Here is a 21,685-nt window from a genome sequence, read left to right as displayed (position 1 = left end):
GGCAGGGGATGTCTATAAACTGGAGGATATTCTTACAGGATAAATCATCAATTCAGTATTAGGTGTGATGAGTATTTGCAAAGGAAATTATCCAAGGAAATAATTGAAAGACTGAAGTTTTATGTGTATTTTATTAAAAGAAAAATGGGAAACCTTAATTAGAGCCTTGTATGTTCATCGCTAAGTGAAATAGTTTAATTTGGATATATCAGTGTGACAGAAAAGAGCTCAGCCTTTAAAAATAGCTATATTTACACTTATTTTTCTTTAAATTTTATTTATTTGACAGAGAGAGAGCATAGCAGGCAGAGTGGCAGGCATAGGGAGAGAGAGAAGCAAGGCTCCCCGCCAAGCAAGGACCCCCCAATGCAGGACTTAATCCCAGGACCCAGGATCATGATCTGAGCCAAAGGCAGCGCTTAACCGACTGAGCCACTGAGACGTCCCTATATTTACATTTAGTATCAAGGGTGATGTTGAGGCTCCAGGGGTGGCTCAGTTGGTTAAGTGTCTGCCTTCAGCTTAGGTCATGATCTCAGGGTCCTGGGATTGAACCCTGCATTAGACTCCCTGCTCAGTGAGGAATCTGCTTCTCCCTCTGCCCCTCTTCCCCTCCCACATCCCTCCTCCTGTACTCTCATGCATGCGCTCGCTTTCTCAAATAAATAAAATCTTTTTAAAAAAGTGATGTTTTTACGTTTTTTAATTAGAAAATCAGAAACCAGAGTATATATCCTTTATGACTATGGTATACTATGATGACTGTGTAAACTATGTATGCCAAAGGCATATGTATTTTGTAATATGTATGTAGTACATATTTTGAAAGAGAATACTGAGAAATGAAAATAATGCTTAGGTGATAAAGTTATAGGTAATTCTCTTATTTTTCCTTTGGAATTCACTTTAGTGTTTACACTGTTTTCCTTAAAGGTGTAATAAAATTTCTAAATATTTAGAGATTTTCAGAACTACAAACATTTGGTAATTATTAATAATTAATAATTCTATATTTGTAGATCTTTGTTAATATTCTATGAAGATAGAGCGTATCTTCTATTAATAGATATTGCAGGATTCTACGATTTGGGTGTAGCATAATTTAGTTAATCTTTTCCCTCTATAATTATTCATATTTAGATTGTTCCCAGTATTTTAGTATTTTAAACATGCTGAAAATGCCATTGACTGCATTTTTATGCATATTCATGATGATTTTTCCAGACTAAAACACCTGGAGTGGAAAAACTCTCAAGTAAAAGGAAAACACCTCAAGACTTTACTACAAATTATCAAAATATCCTCCAGAAAGCTAGTGTCAGCTTGCATTCCCCATCACTGGTGAATGAATTCCTTTTTCTAAAATTTAAGTGGCTAGTGATATGCATATATGTATATGTATATTTTTTTTGATTCTTTAACTAAAACATTGACACCATTAACTCCATTTTAAGATTATATGGGAAGCTTCTTGTATTAATCTTGTTAGTCACTAATTAGAAACTAAGTGGATATAACTAGGTAAATATACTTCACCCATACCCCCTAATAAAGCCCTTCCAAGGTTATTGATTATGGAATATACTGGGGATTGAGTTTCATCCAAAGCTGATTTTCTGAGAAGATCCAGAAAGTAAAGTTCTGGAGAATCAAAGTGATGTAAAGGATAGAAGAATTATGATTTTAACAAAATCAGGAGTTGATTATTGTAAAGCCAGGAAAACTAATTACATAAGAAATTGATGTGTTATGGTAATCTTATTCAAATGATAATAGAAATAATTTAAAGATGGAGGATTATCTCTAAGAGACTTTTTGTTCAGCCTAAGATTGTGCTTTAAGAAAGATATATAATAATGGTTGTGATGATTTTAACTGAATTTTATTAATTTATTAATTAATTAACTTAATTTTCTGTCATGGGTTGAATATACACTCATTTATATTTTTGATTTGTCTTGGGAAGACTGATTTAACTTTAAAGATGCTTTTCTGCCTTGAGATTTTATGACTTTATGAAATCTGTTGAATTTGTTACATTGGCTATCTCTCATAAAACAGTATGGAATGTTTATAGAAAACAGTATGGAAGAACTTGTGTATTCAGGGGGCATTCAGGTGATTTTGATAAACAAATCACAACATATAGTTCCCCTGATTTTACAGAAGAAGTTGAGGCCCTGTGAAGAAGCTGGAACTAAATCCCAGGTTGTTTGATTTGCTAGTCTACAGTAAAATTGAAATGGCCATTGCTCACAATTTGCCCCCTCACAAAATCAGATGCACTTACTCCCTGTCCATAGTGGGCTAAAAGATATGTTATTGGATGGTAAAAAAAGATAAAGAGTGTTCATGCTGGATATCACTTAAATTAATCATCTTTTCCTTTATTTCTGGAAGAAAATATTTTCCCCCTTGGTCTTTAATGGGACTTTATAATTCTTATCTTGAAAGTTTCCCATTGGTAGGGGTTGGAATTTCCTAGGAAATCAAGTATAGTAGGAAAAGTAAAACTGCATAGGAGTATTTGTAGTAAAATTCCATATTTTTATTATATGCATGTATAGAAAGAATTTTATTAGAAAATAGATTTGGGGGCACCTGGGTGGCTCAGTGGGGTAAGCCTCTTCCTTTGGCTCAGGTCATGATCTCAGGGTCACAGGATCCAGCCTTGCATTGGGCTCTGCTTAGCGGGGAGCTTGCCTCCTCCTCTCTCTCTGCCTGCCTCTCTGCCTACTTTTGATCTCTCTCTTTGTGTCAAATAAATAAATAAAATCTTTAAAAAAGAAAATAGATTTGTACATACTATTTCTCAGTTGCCTCACTTCCTTTTCGCTTTGGCAGCTCATATACTCAGTTGCTTTACCTCTAAATATACCAGAAACAATTACCTTCGATTGGAATCTTACCTACTAAAAAAAGCTTTTCAGACAAGAGTGTTTTTCTGTCATATATGATTGTTACTGAGAAATTAAGAGAATAAGTGAAAATGACTCAAAGCTAATTAAAAAAAAATCTCATAAAGATGTGGTACTTTTATGATACACAGAGAGAATAATTGAAAAAAAAAGACTTCTAAGTGAAAAGTAAATTCAGTGGTTCCACAAGCAACTGGATGGATTTACAGACATAGAGTCAGGCCTAAATTTTAAGGGTGTCATCTAGAAAGATAAGATTTGCAGTTGAGTACTCACATGAAGGAAAATAAAGCAGTAATATCCTGGAACTTTTTTCTTTTTCATGTATCATAGAGTGAAGAGAATATCTCAGGTATGACAAGCTTCCGTGAAGTTCTGGAGAAAATGCTGGTTATTGTTGTGCTCCCAGTCAGGAATAGTCTGAGGCGAGAAAACGAACTCTTCTCCTCCCACCTGGTTTCCAACACCTGTGGATTGCTGGCCAGTATTGTCAGTGAACTGACAGCATCAGCCCTGGGATCTGAGGTAGTGTTATATTTTGAGACTGGATAATAAGCACATATTTAAACTTTCCACATAGTTTCTTTTTTCATATATTTTGGCTTTGTAGAAACTAATTTTAATCCCATTTGTGTTGTTTTTCTTTCAAACAACACAGAACCTTCCAAGCTAAATTGTTTCTTTGCTTTTCCCTTCCTTATACTACTTCTCTGTTCTTGCTTGCTCACTCTCATGTTTGCCCAAGATGTCACAGTAATACAAACCGTATGTTTTCCTTACATGTTCCATAGCACAACCTCACTGCAATATCACAACAGAAGCAAAAATCGTTCGCATTCCTAGATAATGCGTAACGGAAATGGGGCTACTAATAGTGAGCACATGGTATGGAGGAGGTAAAGAGGATTAGACCTTAGTTCTGCTCACTTGACTGACACTAGACAAATAACGTATGTAAAATGGGCCTTCAGTACACTCACATTGCTATACAGCCAAAATTTTTTTTTTTTTTTATATATAGCCAAAATTTTAAAAGGAACAAATATTGTGTTTGGGAAAACTACTTTGAAAGGGCTTTACATTTTATAAAGTAACATTTTTAACCATTTCAGTGCCCTGCTAACTCTGCTGTACAATTTATATAAATGTTTTGACTGAATTTAGTGAAGTTTTCTAATTTTATCCCAAAAAAGCAGACAGAAGATTGGTTTTGAAAATCATGTCCTAATGTGAAATACCTTCTATCACTCAAATGAATGTTTAATAGCTGGCATGTATGCCATTGCTTGCAAAATAACATCTTCTTTCTCTTTTACTTTTCTAATTCCTAGCCTTTGCTTTTTCTTACTTACAGATTTATTTTATAATCTATGGTTAATTAATTCATGTAGTCTATACTCGTTACTGATTCATAGTGACAGTTTAGCCTTTAGGATTTCTGAATGATTACCTGTACCTGTGCATATTTTAGTATTTCACCCTGGGAAGTGCTTCCTTCATTTCTTTGTTAGCTTTGACTTAGGTGTAGGAGGACATGAACCCCCTGTCAGAATATTTTAATTTGGTTCTCCCCCCCACACATACTTAGTCATTCAGCCTATAATATGCTTTCCTTCCGCACCAGATCCTGGAAGAGAAAGTCTGTGATACATAGCTCCCCCTCAGAAGCTTACTATCTAGTTTTCCCCTATGAACTTAACTTTTTTTTTTAATGAAAAAGAATGCCCCAAATTGCAGGTGCCTAATATTCAAACTTGGAAGTTTACAAAGGTCCTGGCTTAGACAACCATATTTCTTTCTTTCCCACAGCAGTTTAAAATTTTTGCTAGAATCATAAACTTCAGTTTTTTCCTCTTGTGTGTCTTCCAAATTTCTGCAGCCAATTTAGATCAAAGGCTGGCTCCGTAATTAAAGAGCGGTTTCAAGCCAAAATAAGTTCACTGATCTTCTCTAATGAGTCTGTAATTAGTGAGGCTATACTTGTTTGTGTATATATATTCAAATATTGAAAGCCAAGTTATCATAACATATACTAGTGGTATTCAAACTTAAGACATAGAACATTTCTGCTAATAAAAGTCTTCAGAACTCCCAGATAAGAGGATAGGATAGCCTGACTGACAAAGGGAAACTTAAGTCCACTTCTTTGTTGACTACCCATTTCTGCATAATCCCTAGAGCCCTGTGTCTCATGGTTTGAAAACTGTTGGTCCATAGAATGTTGATGAAATTTTGGTATCTCTTTTCAAAGTGAGTGATATAATTCATTCATATGTTATGACTGTAATTACTTACAGGTTTACAGTTCTGACATTATAAATTAAGTGAAATGTATAGTCTCCTATGACTAAAAGAAGAAAATACTGTCAAGTGATAATGATTTGTAAATTTAAAATCTGGTTTTATTGCTGGGTAATCTGTATAGAATGTATGTTTAGGAAGGCTTACAGCCACTTGTTAAATGTAGTTTATCTTTTTGAACTTCTTAGAAATTTGGGGGTTTTGTTAAAGGCATGTTATTAACGCTCAGGTACAGACTGCTGACTTGTAATTGCTTTTGCTTTTGTTTGTTCCTAGGTTGATGGACTTAATTCTCTCCACTCCGTTAAAGCCAGTGCTAATCGATTCACAAAAACAAGTCAAGGAAGAAGTTGGAATACTGGGAATGGGTCCCCTGATGCAATCTGTTTTTCAGTGGATAAACCAGGAATAGTTGTGGTTGGTTTTTCTGTCTATGGAGGAGGTGGAATTCATGAATATGAATTAGAGGTATTGGTTGATGATGTAAGTACGACTTTTGCTGTGTGGGTTACCATTATCATAGTAAGGCTGCCCAGATCTTTGAGGGGTTAGCTGATTAATCATAGTCCTGGCAGATGTGAAAGAAATTGAAAGAGAGTGATCCTGCATGATTGCTTTGTGTGCCATTCTGGATCACTTCTGCCTCATATTTTTTTGCACTTCCCAGGGAGATGTTAAATGAAAAGACTAGAAATTACATAACTAAGTCCCTGATTACAACTTCTGTGTAATTTTTTTTTTTGCTATTGTAGTTTTTTAAGAAATGAGAATGATAGATCAATACTATTACCTGTATCAGTGATTAAAGCAATTTTGTCATAGAGTGCTAATGGATGATTCTTAGTAAAGATACTAACTGATTGATTAAGCTCTATCTTGCTATATTCTCTAAATTACTTAAAGAACCTGAGTTTTCACAAAGTTTTATTAAAATGGGACAGAAAGTTACCTGTAAATCATTTAATAATAAATGGAAATCTATCCATATCTTGATTCTTTGTAGCAATTAATTTATTTCCCTAATTCATTAAGTTCTGTAGTTAAAGTCACACTCTTCTAATGAAGAAGTGGGAATCACTTTAAGACAGCAGATGAGAAAAGCCCATTTATATGATTTAGGTTCTAGTGTCCTCAGGAAATCAGATAAAAGCGAATAGTTTAGCATACCAAAAATTTTTTTCTTCAGTATGTATGGGGAAATGCTGATGGATAATTGTATATGCAAGAATATAAACTGCTTAAAAACAATAAAATTAAGAATATGGTGGGTTTTGTTTCATTTTAATTAGAGTGAACATGCAGGAGATTCGACTCATTCTCATAGATGGACATCTCTAGAATTAGTCAAAGGAACCTATACAACAGATGATTCACCCAGTGATATAGCTGAAATCAGACTTGACAAAGTTGTTCCTTTGAAGGTAATTTCATTATGTTTCTCTTGTAAATAAAAGGTATTATTATGTAGCTTACTTAAAAAGTAATGAGAAGTATTCCTTTAAGTGGTGCTTTAAATGTTTATAGAGTCACTACTATACTCATAGATATTGTACTGTCTTATATTCTATTTTTGCAAAAGATTTCTTAAAAATCCGATTTGGTACCATACTGTCTTGATGATGACAGCTTTGTAATAGAGCTTGAAGTCGGGAATTGTGATGCCACCAACTTTGGCTTTCTTTTTCTTTTTTTTTTTTTTGAATAAATTTCAAATTTTATTTTATAACATAGTTGTAAGCAAATACTAAAATGTCAACAGTAGTCCATTCTGGGTTGTTGGAACATGAAAACACTGGTAATTTCTTTTTTTTTTTTAATTTTCAAAAGAATTTCAAAAATTTTGCCTTCTGAATTTTATCAGATAATTTTTGAGATCTATTGCAATGACCTTTAGTTGAATTATACTAACAAAAATTTTAATTATTTTTTTTTCAATATTCCTTTGGCTATTTGAGGTCTTTTCTGGTTCCATATAAATTTTAGGATGATTTGTTCCATTTCTTTGAAAAAAATGGATGGTATTTTGGTAGAGATTGCATTAAATGTGTAGATTGCTTTAGGTAGCATAGACATTTTCACAATATTTATTCTTCCAATCCAGGAGCATGGAACATTTTTCCATTTCCTTGTGTCTTCCTCACTTTCTTTCATGAGTACTTTATAGTTTTCTGAGTGCAGATTCTTTGCCTCTTTGGTTAGATTTATTCCTAGGTATCTTATGGTTTTGGGTGCAACTCTGGAAAACAGCATGGAGGTTCCTCAAAAAGTTGAAAATACAGCTACCCTATGACCCAGCAACTGCACTACTGGGTATTTACCCTAAAGATACAAACGTAGTGATCCGAAGGGGCACGTGTACCCGAATGTTTATAGCAGCAATGTCCACAATAGCCAAACTATGGAAAGAACCTAGATGTCCATCAACAAATGAATAGATAAAGAAGATGTGGTATATATACACAATGGAATACTATGCAGCCATCAAAAGAAATGAAATCTTGCTATTTGCGACGACGGGGATGGAACTAGAGGGTATTATGCTTAGCGAAATAAGTCAATCGGAGAAAGAAAATTATCATATGATCTCCCTGATATGAGGAAGTGGAGATGCAACGTGGGGGTTTTGGGGATAGGAAAAGAATAAATGAAACAAGGTGAGATTGGGAGGAAGACAAACCATAAGTGACTCTTAATCTCATAAACAAACTGAGGGTTGCTGGGGGAAGGGGGGCCAGGAGAGGGGGTGGGGTTATGGACATTGGGAAGGGTATATGCTATGGTGAGTGCTGTGAAGTGTGTAAACCTGGCGATTCACAGACCTGTACCCCTGGGGATAAAAATACATTATATGTTTATAAATCTAAAAAAAAAAAAAAATTAAAAATAAATAAATAAAATCTTAAAAAAAAATCTGGTTTAGTAGAAAGTATTGTTAGGTTTTGGAGTTAGATAAAAGTAGCTTCAGATGCCTGCTCTTCCACGTAGTAGCTCTAAGACATTGAACTTCATTATTCAGCTACTCTGGGACTTATCTGTAGATTGGGAAGGATAGTACCTACACTGTAGTGTTGTTTAGGTAAAATTAAATAATGGAATAAAGTACTTGTCTCCATGCCTAGCACAGCATAAAAGCTCAGTAAATACGAGTTCCTGTCTTTCCTTCTCATTGTGACAAAACTCACTTTTTTAAAAAGTGGGCTTGGAGGATTGCCTGGGTGGCTCAGTGGGTTAAGCCTCTGCCTTCAGCTCAGGTCATGGTCTCAGGGTCCTGGGATCTAGTCTGGCATCGGGCTTTCTGCTCCGCAGGGAGTCTGCTTCCCCCTCTCTTGCCTGCCTCTCTGCCTACTTGTGTTCTTTCTGTCAAATAAATAAATAAAAATCTTTAAAAAAAAAAAAAAAAAAAAGGTGGGCTTGGGGCACCTGGGTGGCTCAGTTGGTTAAGCTTCTGCCTTCGGCTCAGGTCATAATCCCAGGGTGCTGGGATCGAGCACCACATTGGGCTCCCTGCTCAGTGGGGAGCCTGCTTCTCCCTCTCCTCCCTCTGCTTATGCTCTCTTGCTCTCTCATGCTTTCTCTATCAAATAAATAAAATCTTTTTAAAAAGTGGGCTTAATAAGCTATTAGTTAATAGTAATTTAGGTTACTATTACTCTGTATAAGTTGTTTATTCATGTAACTTTGTTGTCTAGCAGTACATAACGAATTAGCAAGACAGAAATTGTACTTAACCTTAATTATGAATGGAGTAATTCTGAATTCAGCTGTGTATTGTTATTTTTATTATAGAGCAGAATTTTGGATAAGATAAGTTCATCAGAGACATTATCAAAAAGAATTTAGGTACCAAAAAATCAAAAAATCTTCACTATGAGGTTTATATCGTAGATCATACAGACATACATGTCTGTATCTCATGTTTTCTATGCACAATGCATCTTATTTAGGGCAACTTTTGCTTATGAGTATTTTTTCCCATTTCTGTCCACCTAACTCTTTCCATCTTTGAGTGTCTCCTAAGAAAAAATATAGTATACTCACCACTATTTTTTCCCACATTTGAAATTATTTCAAAAGTTAAACCCATCAAAAAAATTGGATAATGTATTTTAAATCTTTTGTTATGGTTAGTATGCCTTACATTGTGGTTAAGAGCAGGAACTAGCGTCAAACTACGTATGTTCAAATACGAGTTCCATCACTCATTAGCTGTGTGACTTTGGGCGAGTTACTTAACTTCTCTGTGCCTCAGATTCCTCATCAGTAAATAGGCATAGTAATGGTACTTACCTCATGAAGTCATTTTAAGGTATAATTTGATTAAAGCATATGAAATACTTAGTATACTTTCCTTTAAATAGTAAACATCAGTAAGTGTTGCTTATCCTCCTGTTTGATTCATTCAAATGTGTTTAACCAAATCATCTATAAATGACAAATTCAGTTTATTTGCCCAGTTTTTTTATATCCTCTGTACATTATAAACACGTTTTATATCTTGATTGTGAAGGAAAATGTTAAATATGCTGTGCGCTTGAGGAACTACGGAAGCCGTACAGCCAACGGAGATGGAGGAATGACCACCGTTCAGTGCCCTGATGGCGTGACATTCACATTCAGCACGTGCAGCTTGAGTAGTAATGGCACAAATCAAACCAGAGGACAGATTCCACAGATCCTCTACTATAGGTGAGTGTGTGTGTAGAAGTAAAGGGACTATTTTTAAGTGATAGGACACATACAGTTTATTACCAAGGTAAAAAATGCTAAATTCGTAGTTATAATTATGCAGTGTAACTGCCTTGCACATACTTGTACTAATTCATATAAAAAGGTTTCATTTTGATGTGTAAATTCAGTGTTTATTGTAAAGGTGAGTGCTTTAAAATGTAGTTGTCATTATTTCTTTAATATCCTTGAAATATTTGTGTCTTAGACATGTGTGCTATTGTCACTTTTTTTTTTTAAGATTTTATTTATTTATTTGACAGACAGAGATCTCAAGTAGGCAGAGAGGCTGGCAGAGAGGGGGGCAGGGAAGCAGGCTCCCTGCTGAGCAGAGAGCCCTATATGGAGCTCAGTCCCAGGACCCTGAGATCATGACCTGAGTCGAAGGCAGAGGCTTAATCCACTGAGCCACCCAGGCGCCCCTCTGTTGTCACTTTTATAGTTTGAATGTACAGTTTCAAATTTAAGTGGAATTTATTCATTTCTTTTTAAAAATACCAAAAATTAATGATCAAATCAACTCTATCCAAGTACTAGTGTTGCCTTGATCCTATTATCCTGTCTGTAGTATATTTTGATGTCTGTGAATTTAGTTCTTAGAGCCCTAGAGTACATAATGATGTGTTCTTTAACCATTCCTTATGTAACCAGTACATAAAAAGAAGGATAAATATTTGGGGTAAAAAAGAAAAACAACTTCTAAATATACATTTGTCACCACATCTCAGTTTTTCTTTTAGTGAGTTAGCTGGAGTCATACATAGTAAGTATCACTCACCGTATCTACCCTCCGTCTGACTTAGTCTCAGATCACCAAGGTTGTGTATCATTTTCAGAGACTTGCTGATTTCTCTCTTTCCTTCATAAACAATCTGGGAACACTGTCTGGCAGTTTATACAAAGCCATTCTCCTGGATGTAGAATTTTCTCCTGCCTTTCTGCGTCTGAAATAAAATAGAAATGGTAGGTGTTAAATAGCTTCCTGGTGGCGGGTTGCTGCTGAGATACAAGTTTTCTGGTCCTTTTACCAAATTGTGAAAAACTTTTTGTTACATAGCACTATAACAAATAGTATTCTCTTTCTCAAACCATACATTAAAAAGTCATATCATGCACAGAAGTTATATATTTCAAAAAGCTGGGGAGCCCCTTAGAAACATCTGCTATCTAGACTTTATTTCTTACACAAAATACAGTGTTTTAGATATTTATGTTTCCCACCAGCTTTACCAACCCTTAGCTTTAAATTTAAAATTAATTAAATTTAGGGATGCCTGGGTGGGTCAGTTGGGTAAAGGCCCAAATCTTGATTTCAGCTCAGGTCGTAATCTCAGGATTGTCCAATCAAGCCCCACATCAGGCTCCACACCCGGCATGAAGCCTGCTTAAGATTCTCTCTCTCCCTCACCCTCTGCCTTTCTCCCTCCTGCCATGCAGAAGCACACACTCTCTCTGTGCCTCTCTAATTAATTAATTAATTAAACAAAGTAAAATGTTTCAAATCTGACTTTTTCTAATCCCCATTATTAACAGTTCAATCCAAACCATCACTAGTGCTCCCTGGCTAACTATCACAACTTCTAACCCAGTCTCCCTCCTTTTGCTGTGGTCCTGCTGCAGTCAGTTCTGCACAGTGCAGCCAGAAGGATCTTACAGAAATGTGCATCAGGGCAAGTGCTGCCCTTGCTCAGCTTTCCATCCCAGCATGAAATGTATGGTCTCACAGAGGCATACAAAGCTCACATGGTCTGACACCTGTCACCCTCCATTCTCCTTTCATTCCAGGCACACTTGTCACTCTGTTCCTTGAACTTGCTCATCTTGTTCTTGTCTGAACCTTTATCTTACTGTTCCTTTTGCCTGAATACTTTTCCCTCAGCTTTTTTTTTTTTTAAACATAATTCAAGCCTTTTAAAAATATCAGTTCCTAAGATAGACTCTCCTTGGTCTTGTCTTAAAATAAGTGAGGAACTCTGATGTAAATATGATAACTAGAGTTAGATCATGTTTTACCTACCCTGTAAAATCTCATGTGTTACTCTTGTTACAGGAGTGAATTTGATGGAGATTTACAATCCCAGCTTCTAAGTAAAGCCAATGAAGAAGATAAAAACTGTAGCAGAGCTCTCTCTGTGGTAAGCACTGTTGTTCGAGCTGCAAAAGACCTCTTGCACAGAGCTCTTGCTGTGGATGGTAAGACTTTTATTTGCTTAATAGTCGTATTTTAGATTCTTTATTCTCTAACTTATACCCAGAGTTAGGGAGGGAAGAACCATCTTACAGAATCCCAGAGTATTTTATTCATGGTAGATCTGTACATGTGTATACATTCATTTTGTATCAGTTGTATTCTCCATATGCAGGATTTTTTAGGATGTTCAAAAGCAGTTAGCTTATACCTTTTATTTTCTTAGTTAACCTAGTAAGAGAAAAACTCATCAGTAAAGCTGAGTCTTTGCTTTATCCCTCCTTTAGGAGTCGAAAAGCATTTTGTTTTCTCTTTTAGGTGTGTTTTTCTTCCTATGTATCCTATTTCCGTTAATGGTATCACCATTCATCCAAAGATCTGGGTAACCCAAACTCACTTACCTGATTTGAGTTCTGGGAGTTCTTCCACTGGCAACTCTCCAGTTGGTATTCCCCTTGTTCTTCTGTAGTTCAAGCTACAGTGTTGCAGGCATGTGTCCTTCTCATGGAGGGATAGCATCCCAGCAATCTCACTGCTACCTTTCTCCCACTCCTTGTCCATCCTCCACACTGGCAGCAGAGCTCATTTACAAAAGGATTCATTGCTACCCACCCAGTCTTACTGTTATCTAGACCATTTGTTCCTGAGCCTAGTGCATACCTGGGAATCACCTAGTGAATCACCTGGGAAACTTTCTTAAAATAAAGAATATTTGGCTTATCCAAACTAGAGGTTTGGGTTGGGCTAAGGAACTATTATTTTTAAATAAGTGTATCCTATTGTGACACAGCAGCAGATCTAGAAAGAAGTATTTGGGGATAAGTGGCCTTCAATATAAAGGTCCTTTCAATGCAGACTCAACTAGTCTTCCCAGCACCATGTTCATAGATAAAAGATTAAAATGTCCATCAACAAAGTGCTTTCTCTGGTAAAATAGAAGACAATATAGCTTAATAATGATAAGCATTTTGTAGTGTTTAATATGTGCAGGCATTGTTCTAAGCGTTTTACATATATTAACTCAGTTTTCATAACATCCAATGAGGGAAGTACTGTTATTATTCTTTTGTACAGAGGAGTAACTGAGGCACATACCAGTTAAGTAATTGGTGTAATGTCACACATGTAGCCATGTGTGGTATCAGCTCTAGTGGTTTAAAATCATGGCTGTTACTTTAGGTTTTAATCCTGGCTTTATCATTTTACAGGTATATGATTTTGGGTAAGTTACTTAACATTGTGTGTCTTGATTTCCCCATGTAAAAAGTGGAAATTATAAAAGTATCTTATTGTGAGGATTAATTGATACGGCTCATCACCCCAATACTAAGGTATAAATACCTTAGCAGAGGGCCAGGTCCTTCGTAAGCATTCAGTCAATGTCAACTATAATTTTATTTTGCTCAAAAGAATAGAATATAGATTTAGTACAGCATATATACATTACAATGAAATTACCTTCTAACTATAGTTTTAATGCCTTTTTTAGCTGATGACATTCCAGAACTGCTTAGCTCTTCCAGTCTGTTTTCCATGCTGCTTCCCCTTATTATAGCCTACATAGGACCAGTAGCTGCTGCTATTCCCAAGGTATGTATGTAATTTAATTTTGAATATTTTTTTGAAATATCTCTTTTTTTAGACTTTGTATCTATCCTTAATAAACACTTTCATCTTTGAGGTACCTGAGTTACAAGTGACACACAAAGGTAGACAAGTTAAATGGTAGACATTATCATTTAAATCTCACTGTTCTTCGTTTTATTTACTGGATTATTATGCTTATTTACTGGCTTTATATTTAAAGAATTTGGGAATTAGAAATATACTTTAGAATTATGATATGTCAGGAAAGCTTAAGTTAACATACATTTTCCTAATCTATGAAATTGATGCCAAGTCTTTCTTTTTGGATGAGAATAACAATGTAGAAGGATAGGAGTCTTTTACAACTGTGAAATAGTCAAGACATGAAGGTAATCATAAACTATTGATTCTTTGGCATAATTAAATATTGAGTAAAACCCAGTTTACAGCAGATTACAAAATGGCAAAAGTATAAATGTTTAAAAGTATAGACGAGGTTATTTTCATGTAACATTAAAACATCTAAGGTAAATCTTTTTTCCATAGAACAAATTTCTCTGAATAAAAACTTAGCTAGAAGAATTCTCAGTAATGTTCTTGGTAATTAAGGGTAGCCACCAATTATAGTAATTAATAATTTTAAAGCAATTTTTATCTTTATTATCTCTTTTAATCATTTCTTTTTATACTAGGTGGCTGTAGAAGTCTTTGGTCTTGTCCAACAGTTACTTCCCTCAGTTGCCATTTTGAATCAGAAGTATGCACCCCCTGCATTCAATCCCAATCAGTCGACAGATAGCACCACAGGAAACCAGCCCGAGCAAGGCCTCTCTGCTTGTACAACCTCTAATCATTACGCTGTCATAGAGAGTGAGCACCCCTATAAGCCGGCATGTGTGATGCACTACAAGGTAGGTGCTCGTTCCTAGGTGGAGTTTAAACATAAAACTTGGTTTGATGTTTTATAATGCTATCTTAAAGAATACTTTGTTTAGATTCTTTCTGTTTAAAAGAGTTTTTTGTATTTAAATATAGAAATCAGCAGGTGGTTAGGCACGGTCAGATACATGAAGGGGTTTAAAGACAGAATTTTTATTGTTAAAGCATGTAGTTTCGGGGTGTTTATGAGAATTGTTCTCATATGTCTTTATAAGTGTAATGCAGTATATAATGTTAAACATATTATGTATCGTAATATAGTGGATATAAGCATTAAATTTAAAATCATATTTTTGGAACTGATAATATTTATACTACAACCTGAGCTCTGAAAATTTGCCTATCCAATGTAGGATTTAAGGGGCTCTAATACAGATAATGTCAAACAAAAACCATATAAAACATTTATAAATACAGTATTATTGTAGAGTATCCAGAATCCTCCTTCCTTGCTTTTTAAGTTGTGTCATGTAAATTAAGGAGGAAAAAGAGAATTCATCTACTTCATCAGTTTAATTAGGCATTTTATTTACTTGTAAAATATTCAGCTTTTTATGTAGACTATGGTAAATATATAAAATGACAAACTAGTACAGTTACTCCATTTGTCTATCATCCCAGATTCAGTACTTACCAAGTCTTTTTTTTAAAGTTTTAATTTAAATTCCAGTTAGTTAACATACATTGTAACATTAGTTTCAGGTGTACAATATAGTGATTCACTCTCATACATCACCCGGTGCTCACAAGTGCACTCCTTAATTCCCACCACCCATTTAACCCATCCCCATACCCAACTCTTGGCCAGACCTGTTTAATTTATTCCCCACCCATTTTGTCCCTTTCTAGATTATTTTAAAGCACATTTGTGGATATTTCATTATGCATTTCTAAATATAAGGACCCATAAAAAGTAACTATATTATTATTACACCAAAAAAGCTCATTCCTTCATGTCATCATATGCACATTTTTAATTATTTGAATTAGGATCCAAGTAAGAGTTTAATTTTTTTTAATTGCTTGAATTAGAATCTAGATAAGATCCACACATTGTGATTGCTTATTATGTCTCTTAAGTCTCTTGTTATCTACAGGTTCTCCTCCAACTCTTTGTTTCCTTACATTTTATTTAAGAAACTGGATCATATGTCCCTGTTAGATAAGAGCCTCTTCATCTTGCCTTCTGAATCCTTTAGACATACCCCCTGTGGTCATTCATAGCATCCTTCCTCTCTGGTGTAAGGTATCCTAGGCTTATCTTTTATATCTCTTGCCTTAGATCTAAAATCAGCCATTTTTACAAAATGCCCTGGTTCCTTTTAATGGTTATAGGTATTTAAAGGCCAAAATTTGGAAGGAAGAATTTGGCTCATTTCTCTTGGGTTGGTAATTGTTTCTAGATATTTAAAGTACACAGAATTGGTATGTACAGTCACACATAAACATTCATGTATATATACACCAAGGTACATATTATTTTTATATGTGTGTATATATTTCTGTATAGATAAATTAATGTGTTTATTTTTTTTTAATCAAATACCTTGAATTAGTACTGATGATACTAATTCAAACTAAGGTCCAGAGGACCTTATACTTGAATCTTTGTCATACATCCACATTCCTATTCCTAATGACACTAGAGATACTAGAATTAGAAAATCAGTTATTCATTTGCTCTTTGTGTGTGTTTGTGTGTGTCTTTTGTCTGTTGGGTATACCCCAGCTAGGATGTTTAAAGAAGTGACTGTGGTTTGAAGTAAGTGGGTATGGTCAGTTACTGTGTTTTAAAGTAAATTGGAATAATCCTTCTCTGTGTGATTATGCCACTAATTGGACATAAATTTGGCATCATTTTTTTTTTCTTTCTTTCTTTCTTTCTTTCTTTCTTTCTTTCTTTTTTTGAGGATTTTAAGTTCTACTTTTTATAACTCGTTTTATAACAACTTAAAAAATTACACTGTCCTAACCCAAATCTATAAAGCAAAGGGTATTCGGAGAAGTGTAGCTCTTATCTCTGTCCCCTCACTCTGTTCCCTACTTTCCTGTCATAGGTAACATTTCATTTTATTATAATTTTGTAGTTTCTCTTCCATTACTTTTTAATGTAAGCATAGTCACATACACAGATGCAGTTCTTTGTTTAGATTCATTCATCGTGTGTTTCAAGTTTTTTTTTTTAAATGTTATACGTTTTTTTTTATTATTTATTTATTTTTCAGCGTAACAGTATTCATTGTTTTTGCACAACACCCAGTGCTCCATGCAATACATGCCCTCCCTATTACCCACCACCTGGTTCCCCCAACCTCCCACCCCCGCCCCTTTAAAACCCTCAGGTTGTTTTTCAGAGTCCATAGTCTCTTATGGTTCGCCTCCCCTTCCGGTTCGCCTCCCCTTCCAATTTCCCTCAACATTCTTCTCCTCTCCATCTCCCAATGTCCTTCATGTCATTTGTTATGCTCCACAAATAAGTGAAACCATATGATACTCGACTCTCTCTGCTTGACTTATTTCACTCAGCATAATCACTTCCAGTCCCGTCCATATTGCTACAAAAGTTGGGTATTCATCCTTTTTTCTTTTTTTTTTTATCGACATATAATGTATTTTTATCCCCAGGGGTACAGGTCTGTGAATCACCAGGTTTACACACTTCACACCATTCACGATAGCATATACCCTCCACAATGTCCATAACCCCCCCAACCCCACCTCCCCACAGCAACCCCCAGTTTGTTTTGTGAGATTAAGAGTCATTTATGGTTTGTCTCCCTCCCAATCCCATCTTGTTTCATTTATTCTTCTCCTATCCCCCTAACCCCTCATGTTGCATCTCCACGTCCTCATATCAGGGAGATCATATGATAGTTGTCTTTCTCCGATTGACTTATTTCACTAAGCATGATACCCTCTAGTTCCATCTACGTCGTCACAAATGGCAAGATTTCATTTCTTTTGATGGCTGCATAGTATTCCATTGTGTATATATACCACATCTTCTTTATCCATTCGTCTGTTGATGGACATCTAGGTTCTTTCCATAGTCTGGCTATTGTAGACATTGCTGCTATAAACATTCGGGTACACGTGCCCCTTCGGATCACTACGTTTGTATCCTTAGGGTAAATACCCAGTAGTGCAATTGCTGGGTCATAGGGTAGTTCTATTTTCAACATTTTGAGGAACCTCCATGCTGTTTTCCAGAGTGGTTGCACCAGCTTGCATTCCCACCAACACTGTAGGAGGGTTCTCCTTTCTCCGCATCCTCACCACCATCTGTCATTTCCTGACTTGTTGATTTTAGCCATTCTGACTGGTGTGAGGTGATATCTCATTGTGGTTTTGATTTGTATTTCCCTGATGCCGAGTGATGTGGAGCACTCTTTCATGTGTCTGTTGGCCATCTGGATGTCTTCTTTGCAGAAATGTCTGTTGATATCCTCTGCCCATTTCTTGATTGGATTGTTTGTTCTTTGGGTGTTGAGTTTGCTATGTTCCTTATAAATTTTGGACACTAGCCCTTTATCTGATATGTCGTTTGCAGATATCTTCTCCCATTCTGTCAGTTGTCTTTTGGTTTTGTTAACTGTTTCCTTTGCTGTGCAAAAGCTTTTGATCTTGATGAAGTCCCAATAGTTCATTTTTGCCCTTGCTTCCCTTGCCTTTGCCGATGTTCCTAGGAAGATGTTGCTGCAGCTGAGGTCGAAGAGGTTGCTGCCTGCGTTCTCCTCAAGGATTTTGATGGATTCCTATCTCACATTGAGGTCCTTCATCCATTTGGAGTCTATTTTCGTGTGTGGTGTAAGGAAGTGGTCCAATTTCATTTTTCTGCATGTGGCTGTCCAATTTTCCCAGCACCATTTATTGAAGAGGCTGTCTTTTTTCCATTGGACATTCTTTCCTGCTTTGTCGAAGATTAGTTGACCATAGAGTTGAGGGTCTATTTCTGGGCTCTCTATTCTGTTCCACTGATCTATGTGTCTGTTTTTGTGCCAGTACCGTGCTATCTTGATGATGACAGCTTTGTAATAGAGCTTGAAGTCCGGAATTGTGATGCCACCAACTTTGGCTTTCTTTTTCAATATTCCTTTGGCTATTCGAGGTCTTTTCTGCTTCCATATAAATTTTAGGATTATTTATTCCATTTCTTTGAAAAAAAAATGGATGGTATTTTGATAGGGATTACATTAAATGTGTAGATTGCTTTAGGTAGCATGGACATTTTCACAATATTTATTCTTCCAATCCAGGAGCATGGAACATTTTTCCATTTCCTTGTGTCTTCCTCACTTTCTTTCATGAGTACTTTATAGTTTTGTGCATACAGATTCTTAGCCTCTTTGGTTAGGTTTATTCCTAGGTATCTTATAGTTTTGGGTGCAATTGTAAATGGGATTGACTCCTTAATTTCTCTTTCTTCTGTCTTATTGTTGGTGTACAGAAATGCAACTGATTTCTGTGTATTGATTTTATATCCTGACACTTTACTGAATTCCTGTACAAGTTCTAGCAGTTTTGGAGTGGAGTCTTTTGGGTTTTCCACATATAGTATCATATCATCTGCGAAGAGTGATAGTTTGACTTCTTCTTTGCCGATTTGGATGCCTTTAATTTCTTTTTGTTGTCTGATTGCTGAGGCTAGGACTTCTAGTACTGTGTTGAATAGCAGTGGTGATAATGGACATCCCTGCCGTGTTCCTGACCTTAACGGAAAAGCTTTCAGTTTTTCTCCGTTGAGAATGATATTTGCGGTGGGTTTTTCATAGATGGCTTTGATAATATTGAGGTATGTGCCCTCTATCCCTACACTTTGAAGAGTTTTGATCAGGAAGGGATGCTGTACTTTGTCAAATGCTTTTTCAGCATCTATTGAGAGTATCATATGGTTCTTGTTCTTTCTTTTATTAATGTGTTCTATCACATTGATTGATTTGCAGATGTTGAACCAACCCTGCAGCCCTGGAATAAATCCCACTTGATCGTGGTGAATAATCCTTTTAATGTACTGTTGAATCCTATTGGCTAGTATTTTGGTGAGAATTTTTGCATCTGTGTTCATCAAGGATATTGGTCTGTAGTTCTCTTTTTTGGTGGGATCCTTGTCTGGTTTTGGGATCAAGGTGATGCTGGCCTCATAAAATGAGCTTGGAAGTTTTCCTTCCATTTCTATTTTTTGGAACAGTTTCAGGAGAATAGGAATTAGTTCTTCTTTAAATGTTTGGTAGAATTCCCCTGGGAAACCGTCTGGCCCTGGGCTTTTGTTTGTTTGGAGATTTTTGATGACTGTTTCACTCTCCTTACTGGTTATGGGCCTGTTCAGGTTTTCTATTTCTTCCTGGTTCAGTTGTGGTAGTTTATATGTCTCTAGGAATGCATCCATTTCTTCCAGATTGTCCAATTTGTTGGCGTAGTGTTGCTCATAGTATGTTTTTATAATTGTCTGTATTTCTTTGGCGTTAGTTGTGATCTCTCCTCTTTCATTCATGATTTTATTTATTTGGGTCCTTTCTCTTTTCTTTTTGATACGTCTGGCCAGGGGTTTATCAATCTTATTGATTCTTTCAAAGAACCAGCTCCGAGTTTCATTGATTTTTTCTATTGTTTTTTTGGTTTCTATTTCATTGATTTCTGCTCTGATCTTTATGATTTCTCTTCTCTTGCTGGGTTTAGGGTTTCTTTTTTGTTCTTTCTCCAGCTCCTTTAGGTGTAGGGTTAGGTTGTGTACTTGAGACCTTTCTTGTTTCTTGAGAAAGGCTTGTACCGCTATATATTTTCCTCTCAGGACTGCCTTTGCTGTGTCCCACAGATTTTGAACCGTTGTGTTTTCATTATCACTTGTTTCCATGAATTTTTTTAATTCTTCTTTAATTTCCTGGTTGACCCATTCATTCTTTAGAAGAATTCATTCATTAGAGAATTCATTCATTCTCTAGCTTCAGAGCGTTGTGGTCTGAAAATATGCAGGGAATGATCCTAATCTTTTGATACCGGCTGCGACCTGATTTGTGACCCAGGATGTGATCTGTTCTGGAGAATGTTCCATGTGCACTAGAGAAGAATGTATATTCTGTTGCTTTGGGATGAAATGTCTGAATATATCTGTATGTCCATCTGGTCCAATGTGTCATTTAAGGCCTTTATTTCCTTGTTGATCTTTTGCTTGGATGATCTATCCATTTCAGTGAGGGGAGTGTTAAAGTCCCCTACTATTATTGTATTATTATTGATGTGTTTCTTTGATTTTGTTATTAATTGGTTTATATATTTGGCTGCTCCCACATTAGGGGCATAGATATTTAAAATTGTTAGATCTTCTTGTTGGACAGACGCTTTGAGTATGATATAGTGTCCTTCCTCATCTCTTATTATAGTCTTTGGCTTAAAATCTAATTGATCTGATATAAGGATTGCCACCCCAGTTTCTTCTGATGCCCATTAGCATGGTAAATTGTTTTCCACCCCCTCACTTTCAATCTGGAGGTGTCTTCGCATCTAAAATGAGTTTCTTATAGGCAACATATTGATGGGTTTTGTTTTTTTATCCATTCTCATATCCTGTGTCTTTTGATTGGGGCATTTAGCCCATTAACATTCAGGGTAACTACTGAGAGATATGAATTTAGTGCCATTATTAGCCTGTAAGGTGACTGTTCCTGTATATTGTCTCTGTACCTTTCTGATCTACTACTTTTAGGCTCTCTCTTTGCTTAGAGGACCCCTTTCAATATTTCCTGTAGAGCTGGTTTGGTGTTTGCAAATTCTTTCAGTTTTTGTTTGTCCTGGAGGGTTTTTAATCTCTCCTTCTATTTTCAGTGATAGCCTAGCTGGATAGAGTATTCTTGGCTGCATGTTTTTCTCGTTTAGTGCTCTGAATATATCATGCCAGCTCTTCCCGGCCTGCCAGGTCTCTGTGGATAAGTCTGCTGCCAATCTAATATTTTTACCATTGTATGTTACAGACTTCTTTTCCCGGGCTGCTTTCAGGATTTTCTCTTTGTCACTAAGACTTGTCAATTTTACT

General features: G+C 35.8%; 1 protein-coding gene across 6 annotated transcripts in view; it reads left to right on the top strand.

Moving 5' to 3' along the window:
- MYCBP2 (MYC binding protein 2) overlaps window positions 1-21,685 on the top strand; it is a 275,059-nt gene that overhangs the window by 135,275 nt on the left and 118,099 nt on the right. For all 6 annotated transcript variants that reach the window (XM_046028200.1, XM_046028199.1, XM_046028201.1 and 3 more), the window contains exons 34-40: window positions 3,252-3,443; window positions 5,496-5,702; window positions 6,509-6,640; window positions 9,727-9,905; window positions 11,995-12,137; window positions 13,622-13,722; window positions 14,412-14,630. In XM_046028200.1, the coding sequence (XP_045884156.1) occupies window positions 3,252-3,443; window positions 5,496-5,702; window positions 6,509-6,640; window positions 9,727-9,905; window positions 11,995-12,137; window positions 13,622-13,722; window positions 14,412-14,630 (1,173 nt within the window). The remainder of the gene's footprint in view (window positions 1-3,251; window positions 3,444-5,495; window positions 5,703-6,508; window positions 6,641-9,726; window positions 9,906-11,994; window positions 12,138-13,621; window positions 13,723-14,411; window positions 14,631-21,685) is intronic.

This window comes from Meles meles, chromosome 14 (assembly GCF_922984935.1).
Source record: "Meles meles chromosome 14, mMelMel3.1 paternal haplotype, whole genome shotgun sequence".
NCBI classification, from domain to species: Eukaryota; Metazoa; Chordata; class Mammalia; order Carnivora; family Mustelidae; genus Meles; species Meles meles.
Note: the sequence above shows the minus strand (reverse complement) of the source record. Positions and strands in the feature narration are given on the sequence as shown.